Source organism: Carassius carassius, chromosome 6 (assembly GCF_963082965.1).
Source record: "Carassius carassius chromosome 6, fCarCar2.1, whole genome shotgun sequence".
Classification (NCBI taxonomy): Eukaryota; Metazoa; Chordata; class Actinopteri; order Cypriniformes; family Cyprinidae; genus Carassius; species Carassius carassius.
The window spans coordinates 22,200,099-22,213,467 of record NC_081760.1 but is presented as its reverse complement, the minus strand read 5'-3'; the positions used below and the strand labels follow the sequence as shown (position 1 = coordinate 22,213,467).

Here is a 13,369-nt window from a genome sequence, read left to right as displayed (position 1 = left end):
TAAATCATGGGTTGATTTTCATTTAAAAGTGAACTACTCTTTAAGGCCACAAATACTTTATTATTCATATTTTTTTTAATCCTTATGAAGGAAATAAATGGGAACAAATATTTCCAAACCTAAGGTTGTGTTTCACAGTTTAAGGTACAACATGCACCAGACTAAATGGTGAAGGCCCTGGAATGTCGTGATCCTGGTCTTTACCAGTGCTTGGCTGACATTTCCACCGGTAGCGAGGGATTTAAAATGGCTGCTGTTGTAAACCAGCTGCAGTTCGGCCAGGTCCACGGTTTCCAGTTCCTCCTGACTGGGCTTGTCCACCACTCGCAACTTCTCTGTGCTGTCCATTAACACAAGTGTACGAGGGTTTATCCACTGCCAAGAGACATGAGACAACATGAAACAGTGCACACACTGCTATACAGGTAATCAGACTCATATGATTGCTAGTGAGGGTCTAACTCACACTCAGACTGATGAGGTCACGGTTGAGCTGAAGCTGTCTCTGTTTGATGACATGGATGGTACCAGACTCATCTTTTTTAACCTGAGCACCAAAACAATAGAGTGGTTTGATTACTGTAGGAACTTATTTAAAGGTGAAGTATAACATTTCCACTGACAGTATTAAACAGATTTATGACTTGTTTTCTAACAACTTTCAACCATTGATAAACAGCATAAATGTCTTTGTCTGTGGCAAAGTTATCCCTCCCCAAACTCATGCTGTTGGTGTGTCTGTCCCCTAGGGACGTTCAAACTAAATAGAAATGCCACATTTCACCTTTAAGTCTACATTCTGTTTATGACTTTTAAAACAGTGTCGCTCAAACAGACCAGAAGGAAGTGGATGGTGTCTCCTCTACAGAAGGCCAGAACGGGGTTGATTGTTTTCTGTACTGCCACAAACTGCCAAGCCAGCAAGGGAACACTCGCTGGATCCGTCTGCATCCAAAAACATTTAAAAACGTATGAGATATTCAGAACTGCCAGACCAAAGACACAGTTATCCTGCCATGTTTTGTTTGTGCAATATGTTCTTGTAGTCACTCTTGCTGGTGCTCTTTGGGCTTTGCACTTAACAGGCATCTTTTCCTACCAGCAGAAATAATCATCACTATTCATTACAATGACTTTTCCTATGAGAAGATGTCATGAAAATGTCTGCAGGCACCTGAGAACTCCATCATAACCCAAATAAATAATGTGAGGCAAGACTGAGTGATATCTGCGTGCTAATGGGCAGCTGGGCCATGTGCTCTGTGCTAAATGAATGCAATTTAGCTCAATTTAATTGAAGAGACAGGCATAAAGGAGACAACAGACCAGATGAATCCAGGTCAACAATCACTTCAGAACTTTTGTTTAGAGGTTTGCAGCAATCTTAATAGGTAGTTTGCTTCATTTTGAACAAAATGTTTAATGTCATCTTACTATGAAGCTCTATGTGTGAGTTGCATGGAATTTAAATGTAACTTCAAATAGAACATTTTTTTTTTTTTTTTGTGAATAATAATTTACAGATAAACTGTTCTAAAGTTAGCATGGAAACAAAAGTTAGGTCTGACTTTCATATTGTGATGCATTTCTGCGTAAAACGCAAATGTATGTGCAATATATGTGCACTGGTCAATTATTCACAGTAATACCAGTAGCATGAACTGAGAGCATAAATAAGATAAAATAATGAATTCATGGCAACTTTAAAATTTAAAACCCACTCTCATTTCAGCAAACCCAATAGAACTGTAACAGAACTAAATTCAACAAAACATCTCTTTATAATACAGTTAAAAAGCATGATGATCAATGGCTGCTCTACAAGTACAGCTGTGATTTTGAAGATGAATGCAAGTCTAATGGTATGGAACAACATGACTGAGTAAATGATGACAGAATTTAGATTTTTGGGTAAGCTATCCCTGACATATGCATGGAGACGCTGAGATCAGGACTGAGTATTGTTAGGTAAGGTGTATAAATGTATGAACTAGTATCCTGTTGAAGAGAGGAAAAACACTAGAGATGCAGTTAATCGTGTATGTGCTGTGAAAACAAATGCTAACATAAATCTTAAATACAGAGCTTATAAGTTTGTCTGTTAGATGCCGTGTCGATGGGTGTTGGATAAGCACACAGATACACACATGAACAGAGGATTAAAGTGTGTACTGCACCTTGCCGTAGGGAAAAGTCATCCACACTTTGAGTGAAGGCTTCAGTCCAATCAACAGAATCTGTCAAAATAAAAGTTCAGAGGCGGAATAAGACTACAGTCAAACAGAAACCTTTCGAGTGTGTTTGGGATGCTAGCAGCTGGCTGGTGCACCAAACAAATAAGCAATTCACTAGATATATAACCCATCTGAAAAAATACAAAAAAGAAGCCTTTTGGGAAAACTAATTTCACCCCATTTAATGCAGTGACGCATACAGCGATAGATAACGCTCAAACATTTGGGATTGGTAAGATTTTTCTGTTTTTGAATGTTTCTTATGCTCAAGAAGGCTACAACTATTAAATGAAAAATTTAGTTATAGATATAACTATATTATTACCATTTAAAATAACTCTTTATTTATGATATAAATTAAAAAAATAAAAATGAGGTGCTTATTTTTCTTCATTTAAGTGGATACGATATAATTCCAATATTGGTATGAACACTAACACTATGGAACACTATGATTCCCCCAAGAGATTTCATTTGGCATAAAACATTTTTATTCTCATTGCAAGTGAACCAGGGCTGCAGACTGTAACTAAAGTCCACTTTTTGCAAATGTCCTGCATTTTGGTCACACAGGTATGATTACAAAAGAATCTGATTATGTGCTGATTTTAAAAATCCAAACATTTCCAAAAATCTTTTGAAAAAAGGTAACATCTTAATGTGTACAATGAGTTTAAAAAATTTATAATTTAAACATCTTTACCGTTCAAAAAAATAAAGGTGTTTTGACAAAAATCAAAGTTTTATAAAAACATAATAACCACATTTCAGCCTAATAAATTACTGTGTATGTTTGGTCTGAACAAAAACGGTGATATTGTGACAACTCTAGTAGTCAGCAGTAGACAGCTCTGAATGTATAAGTATACCTTGGTGAGTGAGGCCATGGCCAGCAGCGAGTACTGGGTAATGGGATGATCTCGGAGTTCAGGTCCAGCATGTAGAGGCTCAACACAGCAAACCTCACCTTTAGAACCACTGAATAAACACCTGGATTCACATGTCCTCATTCCCATCACCCTTCTAGAGAGAGAGAGAGAGAGAGAGAGAGAATGTGAGCACATTCAGAATCCAGAACCTCTGTAATAGTCCCAGGAACACAGCAGTGAATGATACAGTAGATACCTGTCAGGTAAGAATAGAGTCATAACAGAATTCATCAATTGATACAGATTCAGATAATTAGGTTTCTGTTGGGATCTCTTGGAGTTTGAGTGATGTGACAGAGCTCTATTCTCTGCCATAGGCACAAGAAGCAATGGTAAGAAAAATGAACAGGAAATGTCAGGTAAAATATAACAAAAAAGTGACTATTAGTAATTGTTAATGCTGAAATAGAGTGGGCACACCATATTGGCAAAGTTGGACTGTGTTCATAATTTAGTATATACTTACATGATATTTAATTAAATGTATTTCAGAATGGAATGCCAAAAAACAATTTTTTTAAATCAACAGAAAGGACGAATGGAGAAATACTAGAATAGATAGAAATGTTTACTCTTAAATCATAAATGTTTTTTCTTAGTAGATATTTTAAGGAGAACTAACTACTTGAAGTTGTAAATTTAAGTTGATAATGGGTTACTGTCAGACGCATAACAGCCTATGGGTTACTGTCATATGCATGAGGCTCTACTGCCCCCTGCACACCAGTTATCTGTAGTAAAATAATATAATGTCAGATTCAGCTCATTACATGTAACAAAAACCAAAACGATGTACTTCAGTTTGAACATCTTGAATTTTCGGAAGCACATCTCACCTGAATGACAGCTCAAACACTGATCCGCCACTGTCATTACACACAGCTAGCGCCGGGTGGTCAGTAAACTACGGAAAGAGAAAAGTGCTTTATTCAGTGTCTAGGAACAACAAAGCATGTAAAGTGCATGTGTAAATACAGTGCAGAACCTTCACATGTAGTATGGCAGTGCCGGGTGGATGGGCGTCAATGATAGTGCGGAGCAGCTTCCCATTGGCCAGATCCCACATGGTGATCTGCATCAGAAATAAAATACCACTTTCCATAAACATGTGCCTGAACATTCAGCCTCACCTGATCATAAGCTATTTGCCATCTAGATTACTGCGGCTCACCTGTCCTTTGGCAAAGCCACACAGCAGTCGTGTGCAATCGTGATTAATACTGAGAGCTGACACCGCTCCATACTCCGCTCCTGTCGCTGTGGTGCCCAAACAGAGACGCAGAGCCTGGTTCTGATCTGAAATCAAAATATAGGCTACCGATTAGACAAAACAGCATTAAATGCAGATTATCAACAACATCATTTAACAAAAATTACACATACAGTGGGTTGTGTTTATGTAAATATACTTTAAAATGCAGCCACAGGCAAAATACAAACAGACAAAGAGCGTGCAAACAGCCAAGGCAGATTTCTCATGCTCATATCATTCTTTCAGAAAAACGATGCTTTGCCCTTGCCACAATATCTAAGGTTGAAGGCCTCAAAATGTTTACCATACTGTATAAACTACACTAGAGTAAACAGCATGCTACATGGTTTAACATCTGATATGGTTATGGTGTGTGTGTGGGAAGCAGAACACAATAACAGGCTGATGATGATGATGATAGTCGTGGGTCAACACGATCAGCTGTGGTTCAGTTGCACACTAGAAAGACTGCCAGTGTGAAAGCACAGTGCATGCAGCTTCAATGCCACTTCTGCTCTGTTTACACTTCCAGTGTGAAGCAGGCATTACTGTGCAGCAATGCTAAACATGATGCAATAGGAAAAAATGTGGTATTAATTTGCATAGTTTGTATTATATTAATACATTACCTTTTCCTGAACATTCCCCCCGTGACGAGCCAAGACAGAGAGATAGTCCCAAAGTAGTTTAAAATACACTCACTGATGAATACTATTACAGTAAAGCATATAAACAGCATTCTTTTGTTTTATATTAATTATCAATAAAACACTGTGATAAACAAAGCCCTAGGAAGACTTTGATTAAACATAAATTCTACTGCAGTGACCACTAGCAACTTTACCAGAACAGTACAAAGGACTGAAGCATGCTTACCGAATACTAAGACCAGACCATGTGACGTCCCAACAGCGATCACATTTGAAACAGTCTGCAAACACAAAAGCATTTCAGACAAGAAGGGACTTGCATTTTTTTTATTAGAAATCACAAGAAAGGTAAATACTCACTATTGCCGTTGGCAAGCCAGCATCAACTTTATCCTGAATAGAGATGCAAAGAGTAAAAGCACCACATTATAAAGTGAGCAACACAATTTCACTGGAATATTAGAAAATTCTGTTTGGAAATGTCTCTTATTAAAACAGGATTGTGCACCATTCACAACTGAACTGACTGAATTTGAATGAAATGGAAATTTAATTAAATAATACATTTAAAAAAAAAAATGTAAATGTAATTATTAAATAAATGTTGAATTGTATTACATTACCCACAAACATTTACACACAGCATATTTAGTATAGCATAGCATAAGTAACAGATTAAGTGCTACTAGTCTTACCGCAGCAGATACTATCTGAGCGGAGATGCCTTTCAGCACATTGCGTCTGAGAACAGATCCATGTACTGTAGCATTCGTTTCCACTGCTTTCCTCCTCCTGAGGTGAACATACACAGACTAATTACTAAAAAGAAAATACTTGATTCAATCACCAAACATGCATCACAACATCAATACAGAGCAAGTGCTATTAATGTGAAGCCAGGTTAAGAAAGTGTGCATTCCTCTTCAGGTGTGTGCGGTCTCCACTGTCAGAGCTGGCCAGAGATGAGGTCTCACACGAGTGGGCATCAATGTTCTCCGTGTTCAAAAGACACGTGTCCTCCAGAATGAATGGCTCATCCTCATCTTCAGGCTGAAGACAAGAGTGTTGACAACCAAAATAGTTACGGTCACAAAACAAAGGCACTTTCTGTAATTCCAGTTTAAACAATAATAATAATCAATCTTGTTCTCTCTCGCTCTACTTTTGTGCATTTCACTTCTGCTCTAGTTACTGTACCAATCCAGCTTATACTTGAAACTGGGTATTGTGTATACAAATTGTTGGCTCTTATTATGATACATTTCTTGCAGTGTTACTCATTTGAAAAAATGAATAAATCTAAATGTCTACTAAATTAAAAGATGCTAAAAGAATGCATACAAGATAAGTAAAAATACAAGGTAAACAAATAAAAAGTACCATTCAAACAATTTTAAAAAAGGGATTTATCACAATAATGTAAAAAGTGAGTGATAAAAAAAGATAATTGTGGCAGCTCCATGGTGTAAGAATGATATCAGATGATAATACAATATCCATGTAAAATAAAAAATGCAATTTCCAATTAAGAAGGTATTTTCATTGTACTGCATAGAAGTACTTAATACTATTTTTTTTTTTTTTTTTACCTTTTGCTATTTTTGGTTTGTGTAATACATGAATAAGAAATAGGCACACATACTTTATCAATGAAATTCTTGAACTGAACACTTGACTAAATTTAGATTATCATAATTATCATATATATATATATATATATATATATATATATATATATATATATATATATATATATATAATATTACAGTTTTAACCGAGTTTTTGGTCAAATAAATGCACTGGTAAGCAGAAGAGACTTAAAACTGACCCGACCACAAACATTTTAGCAACAGCATATAAATGATGCCTACATATAACAGATAGTTTATAATCATACTTCAGTTTATGTTATTTCATAGCTTTTAGGACTTTTAAAAATGCTCGTAGGTGTAATGTGAAGATAGTGTAAGATGACTGTCCTGACACACTGACCTCATTCAGGATGCTCTCTAGGGTCGGAGGAGTGTCCACTTGAGGGATGTCAAACTCTTTATCGTCAATCTAAGATAAAAACGTCCTTCGTATGAAATCATGCATGTATCAAATTAGCACACTGCCATTTTTCGCTGTGAATACTGCAGCTTGCTTACCATACACACAAAATAACAGCTTTACATGTACAAAACATTCACAAATACAAAAACATGTTCCACAAACAGCGAACTCACTGACTAGGAGAGACGAGCACTTATTAAACGCCCTGATCTCAAGAGCAGCTTTAGTTAAGTGTCATTAAGAACAACACGAAGCTTGTGACGAACCAGTTTCAACAAAACCACCACAACAAACACCGAAGCAGTCAATCTCAGTCTTACCGTCTCTATTTCCATTAAATTGAGCTGCGAAGACGCAGACACGAGACTGCGACTGTCCGGAGATTCAGCCATTACACAGTCATAGAGAAGCTGTCGTGTGTAATATCATTTATTTTATATATTTATCAGATGTAGTCATAGTGCTCTGCAGCAGCACTTTACGTCCCTGATCGTGTCGGAAGAGGCGGGACCTGACGGCTTACGTATTACGTAACTTTCTTCTTCTTCTTTATCCTTCCGCCACCTGCTGGGATGGAGTGTGAGGCGATGACATCAAGGGAAAGGCTAATAATAATAATAATAATAATAATAATAATAATAATAATAATAATAATAATAATAATAATAATAATAATAATAATAATAATAATCCTTCTACCTATATTTTATTATATACATTTGCTCTTTTCAGATTAACAGCTTTACAACCTTTATGACAACTGTTTAACATGTTCTGTACCGTCATAGAATTAATGCCAGCAGATTTTAATTCCTCTTTTAACTGTATTCTTTCCCTTTCATGTGCCCTACAGTTAAGCAGCACATGCTCTACAGTTTCTGGAGGTCCACAATGAGTAGATTGACCAGATTCATGTCCTATCATCTGGAGTGTTTTATTAATAGCAGAGCGTCCAATTCTCAATCGAGATACAACAGTATCAGCTGAGATATAACTGTTACTATAAGCAGTTCTTACATATCCTACTTGTTTGTCCTACAAAAAGTAATAAAGAAAATAAAAATAAATGTGTTATAATACAAAATAATATTAAAAACATATTATTTTGTTGCATGGGAACATAAAAACTGAAATTGTACTGAAATTGTACAATATAATTTTTTATAATTGTTATTTTTATGTAGTTTGTGTATTGTTTTCAGTAAAAAAAAAGGTGGATTTAATGTTCCCACGTAACAAAATAATATGTTTTTAATATTATTTTATATTCTAACAATTTTTTTTTCTTTTCTTTATTACTTTTGTTAAGGTTAAGGGCCAGCTGTAATATTTCAATTTGAAAACAGTTCATATAATGTGTTATTTGCACGATATATGCCAGTAAACATTTTGAGATCACGGCATGCACTCCAGAAAAAATATAATAATAATTTCAACTAATCTGGGCCAGCTGGTCTGGTAAAGTGGACCATCTCTTATTAATCAAAAGTTATTCTGCATATTAATTAAACTTGATTAACACATATTATCAGACAAATATATTTAACAAACCCATAAATATATAGCCTAACCTACAAGTTATTATGAGTAAAATAAATCATGTGTAAATCCATCTTAATTCATGCATGAAATCCCAAATAACTGAAAGAAATAAACTTTTTTGTTGAAATTAAATTTGATGAAATCAGAATATTGATTAAAAATAAAATACCTCTACAATATATTAAAAACACAAATAACAACTCTCTCTCTCTGTCTCTCTTTCTCTCTCTCTCTCTCTCTCTCTCTCTCTCTCTATATATATATATATATATATATTGTGTATATTTGGATTCAGATTTAATTGTTCTGGTTGTTTTGTAGAGTTCGAACACAGAACATAAGCTTAGGCTTTATACAACTTTCATGCGAAGGAGGAACATTAAAAACAAAACATTAAAAAAATGTATATTGATATTAATATTAATATTGGACGAGTTAAATTAAAATTTAATAAAATAAAAAAATAGCCCACAAGTAATATAATGATGCCTATTCTTTCAGTGTAGCAGGCGTCTCTTTGATCTCATTGCAGGGGTTTGCTTTCCCCGTGCGTTTATGATTGTACATCTCTGAAAGATTTTAAATGGTTCTTCAAACCTGGTGCCGTTTTTATGCAGGGTGAACACTTTCTCTAAAATGTTTGCCTTATTTGAAAAAGTGTAGCACTGTGAATTATTTTGTAGGCCTATGCTTTTTGTTAGAACTTAACAATTTTAATTAATTAGTAGGCTTCTCTGGTAAAAAAAAAGATGCACATTGTAGCCTACTTCATTTAAATGATTAGGTCAGATTAGATTTACTGTCACATTGAGCTAAATTTCAGTGACAGTTCTTTAAAAAAAATAAAAAATAAAAAACTTAACTGGGGGTAATTATACCAGTGTATAATGCATGAGCTAGATATGGTACACAACCCATCCTTTGTTAATGAGAGACCTTTTCCTCTTTTCATCTGCTGGCAGAGATACACCAGAGACAGCAGACAAATGTCAACCTTGTCACTTCATTGCTCTGAAAAAAGAAAGACACTGGTTCTGTGTCGTCTGTAATGTCAGACCTCACATTGTTTCTGCTCTATTCACTTTCTTTCTGAAATGTGGAAAAGCTGTTAAAATAAAACTCCAACAGGTGCAGTCACTAATATTAATGCTAAACAATCACCAAGGTTCATTTGTTGTCTGGAGTAGTAAAGTTAATGAGATACAGTATATTTCTCATTTAGAGATATTTCAGTTCTCAGGGATCCATGCAGGAGAAGTATTTGATTGCTAGTCACAGATGGATGATCCTACACAGCTCTGTCTTTGGCTGAGAAAGATCTGCAGAGGAATCCAAAGACAGGGTGGTGTTTCTGGCTCAGGTCCGCGGTCACCATCATGCATATATTTAGAACCAGCATCTCCAAATACTTTCCAAACAGAAAAGACCTGGGCCAAAATCACTTTAAGACCAGATTTCTGTTTTATGCAATTGCATTGTTTATTGAATTGCAATCTAAAGACTCTTCATTTAATAAATTCAATGACATAAAATATTGTTTTCTTTTCTTTTCTTATTTTAGTTTTATTTTAAAGAGTCCACACACAGGACTGCAGTGTTATTGAGGTTGTTTGTGCAGAAGAAGGGCAAACATCAGCTGTTGATATGCTTGTGCAGAAAGAGGATGGGTAAACCTTTTTAAAATAGATATGCATGGATGAAGGAAAATCTACCCCCATTGTGCTGTGGTAAGATCTGCATGCTTGCGTGAGTTGGATTTATAAATGATCTAATTAGACTTTCTTGAAAAGGAAGGGAATATCTATTTTTTGTGTCCAATCAGACAATGATAAAAACTGACTAACTATCAGAGTTTATTTGAATGATTCTAATAGTTGAATTAACCAAAAGGCTCACAAAAAGCAGGGGTTATGTTCTGAAATCTATAAAAATATATTGCATATTGTTTTAAAATATAAGAATATAAGGTACATTTAAAGTCTCCATAAAATTTCCATACATTCTATGTGGTTGCAAAGATGTATACTGTTCAAAAGTTTAGAATTCACTTTTTAGCTCATCAAGGCTGCATTTATTTGATCAAAAATACAATATTGTGAAATATTTAGTCCTGTGATGCAAAGCTGAATTTTCAGCATCATTACTCCATTCTCCAGTGTTGCATGATCCTTCAGAAATCACTCTAATATGCTGACTGGTTGCTCAAGATTTATATATATATATATTATCTATGTTGAATGTTTTTTTTTTTTTTTTTTTGTTTTTTTTGTGGAAACCAAGATAATTTTTTCAGAATTCTTGGATGAACAGAAAGGGTAAGGAACAAAGGAACAAAAAGGAAAGGCATTTATTTTAAACAGAAAATAGACATTATAAATGGGATTTACTGTCACATTTGATGAAGTAAAAGATTGAATGTACCCATGCTGAATAAAAATATAAATATAAAATATTATCTGGACTGGTAGTGTTAGTTTTGGTGATTTTTGTCCAATACACAAATGTAATATATGTACATTACATTTCCATATATGAAATATATTGTCATATGAAGCAAAAACTTATGAAAGCTAATAGACATTGGAACTATTTCATATAGACTCTAAACAACTAAAAGTGGTTCATTGGTTTGTGTCATAGGGGAACCACTTTAAGCACTAAACAGCAACTATATCAAATGATGCTACAGTATGTCGAACCATAAGAGGAACACCATTCTCCTCCTTAGAATTCAGATATGTAACTTCACTCTCATATGTTTGCTATGAATGGGAATTCATTAAAATGGCTAAAGCTGTTTTAAATCATTTTTATGCTTTTCTTAAGGTCAAAATGTCTTGTGTCTGGGAATATTTCCTTATGGGGGGCTTTGGGGGCAAAAAGGTTGAAAAGCACAATATCTTCTGGAAATACACTGTATTTTGTGTTTTTATTTAACCCTTTCCCCAACTAAACTAAGAGACTATGACAGAGTAAGAGAAACTGTAAAGAACTAATACAGGGTTCTTTGTTTGTCAGTGGTGCTATAGCACCTTAACCACCCAAAGAACCACTGAAGAACTAATGTAAAAAACTTGCCAATATATTAAAATTATAGTGTGTGTGTGTGTTTGTATATATCTTCCTGGGACCCAGGCATAGACTTTTGCCATTTAGAGGACATTATATTTTAGAGAATATCTAAAATATGCCACAGTTTCAAGTCCTGTACACAACACATTCAGGGACTTTTAGAGATACCAGATGTTTGGGGGTTTGACCACAAATAGTCCCTCTCCTTGGTTTTTAAAAAATGACTGATATTGGCCAAATAATCAAATTTAGCACTCTTATGGCAGGGTTATGGTTTGTTAGGAACACCATCAACCTCTTCAGAAATCCAACTTGACATAAATGAAGAGAGACAAATTGAAGTGTTCCAGTCTGCCATTACATATCGCTCTGCACTCCACATGCACCTGAGATTTCTGACACTCAAGAGAGAAGATCAGGTTTCAGATGTAGCCACCAATGCAGCAGTAAGAGAAGGTGAATCTGTCAGTGATACATTGGAAATTGAAATTCAGAATAGCTCTGTTGTGAGAGACACACACACATACACGCCAATATCCTGGCCATAATTCATGATTCACATCCAAGTTTATTCTCACTGGCTGTCTCTAGATCAAGCCAGCTGAGTCAATCTATTATTTATGATCGAGTTCAGAGTCTCAAAAGAATTCGCCAAAACCTGTATATCACCTGACAGAACAGGGACTGTTCATCTCAGTGGAAGAAAGTGGCCCTTTAGCTCTACTGCCGTATAATAAGGTGATGACCGGCCAAGCGTGGTGTAATCTGAAAAGCCTGAAATGAGTCTGAGATCTAAAAGTGAGAGCAGCATTAAAGAAAGTAGAGAGATGAGTGAGGCAGAAACGCTGATCAGAGGACAGAATGATAAAAATAGAGACGAGCAGACGGATCTGTGGGAGAAAGAGTGGCTCAGAGTCAAAGGGCTATTCAATAAAAGTCAATTGTCAATTAGAGCAAGAAAACAAAGAGCCATTACAGCCATGTGACACTTTATCACCACAACATATACGTGTTAGTATGAATTAATAATTTATAGGTCACTAGGCAAATTTGTGACACTGACAATGTTAAAAGGTCACAACAGATCAGATTTCCTTGATTTCATAAACATGCTGTGCGAATATTTCCAAAAAGGTCACATATCAAATACTCAAAATGACAGGAATTCGTGGTAATTTCTCAGTTTTTTGCCTTTTCACTCAAAATGTTAATCATATACAATTTGTAATTAGACAAAATGGAAACATAGGCTTTTTTTCTAGACTATTCAACCTCACTGTATGTGTTCAGTTTATAAAGACAATGAAATTTGTAATAAATCGCAAAAATAAGCACATGATAATGCATGAATGAAAATTTGTTTTAAATGTACCCATTGTCAGGCCATCCATGAAGTAGATATGTTTGTGTCTTCGTGGGAACAGGTTTAGCATTACATGCTCACCAAGGGATTCTCTGCAGTGAATGGGTGCCGTCAGAATGAAGCAACAGTTTAAAGTTAAAAAGTCTTAATGAAGGATTTGTTTCTTACAAACATGCAGATTTTCACTTCACAGGACCATTAGTTGATTGACTGGGGTCATGTGGATTACTTGTAGATTATTGTGATGTTTTTATCAACTGTTTGGACTCTCA

At 35.2% G+C, this 13,369-nt stretch overlaps 1 protein-coding gene across 1 annotated transcript in view; it reads right to left on the bottom strand.

Moving 5' to 3' along the window:
• Window positions 1-7,630, bottom strand: part of LOC132142498 (vacuolar protein sorting-associated protein 8 homolog) — a 148,426-nt gene extending 140,796 nt beyond the window's left edge. The window contains exons 1-14 of the mRNA XM_059552410.1: window positions 7,441-7,630; window positions 7,058-7,126; window positions 5,987-6,115; window positions 5,761-5,859; window positions 5,426-5,458; window positions 5,292-5,346; window positions 4,335-4,459; window positions 4,149-4,235; window positions 4,000-4,067; window positions 3,104-3,257; window positions 2,178-2,237; window positions 838-945; window positions 467-547; window positions 205-375 (exon numbers count right to left, since the gene is read on the bottom strand). Coding sequence (XP_059408393.1) covers window positions 205-375; window positions 467-547; window positions 838-945; window positions 2,178-2,237; window positions 3,104-3,257; window positions 4,000-4,067; window positions 4,149-4,235; window positions 4,335-4,459; window positions 5,292-5,346; window positions 5,426-5,458; window positions 5,761-5,859; window positions 5,987-6,115; window positions 7,058-7,126; window positions 7,441-7,512 — 1,311 coding nt within the window. The 5' untranslated portion in view covers window positions 7,513-7,630. The remainder of the gene's footprint in view (window positions 1-204; window positions 376-466; window positions 548-837; window positions 946-2,177; window positions 2,238-3,103; window positions 3,258-3,999; window positions 4,068-4,148; window positions 4,236-4,334; window positions 4,460-5,291; window positions 5,347-5,425; window positions 5,459-5,760; window positions 5,860-5,986; window positions 6,116-7,057; window positions 7,127-7,440) is intronic.
• Between the last annotated feature and the right edge of the window lie 5,739 nt (window positions 7,631-13,369).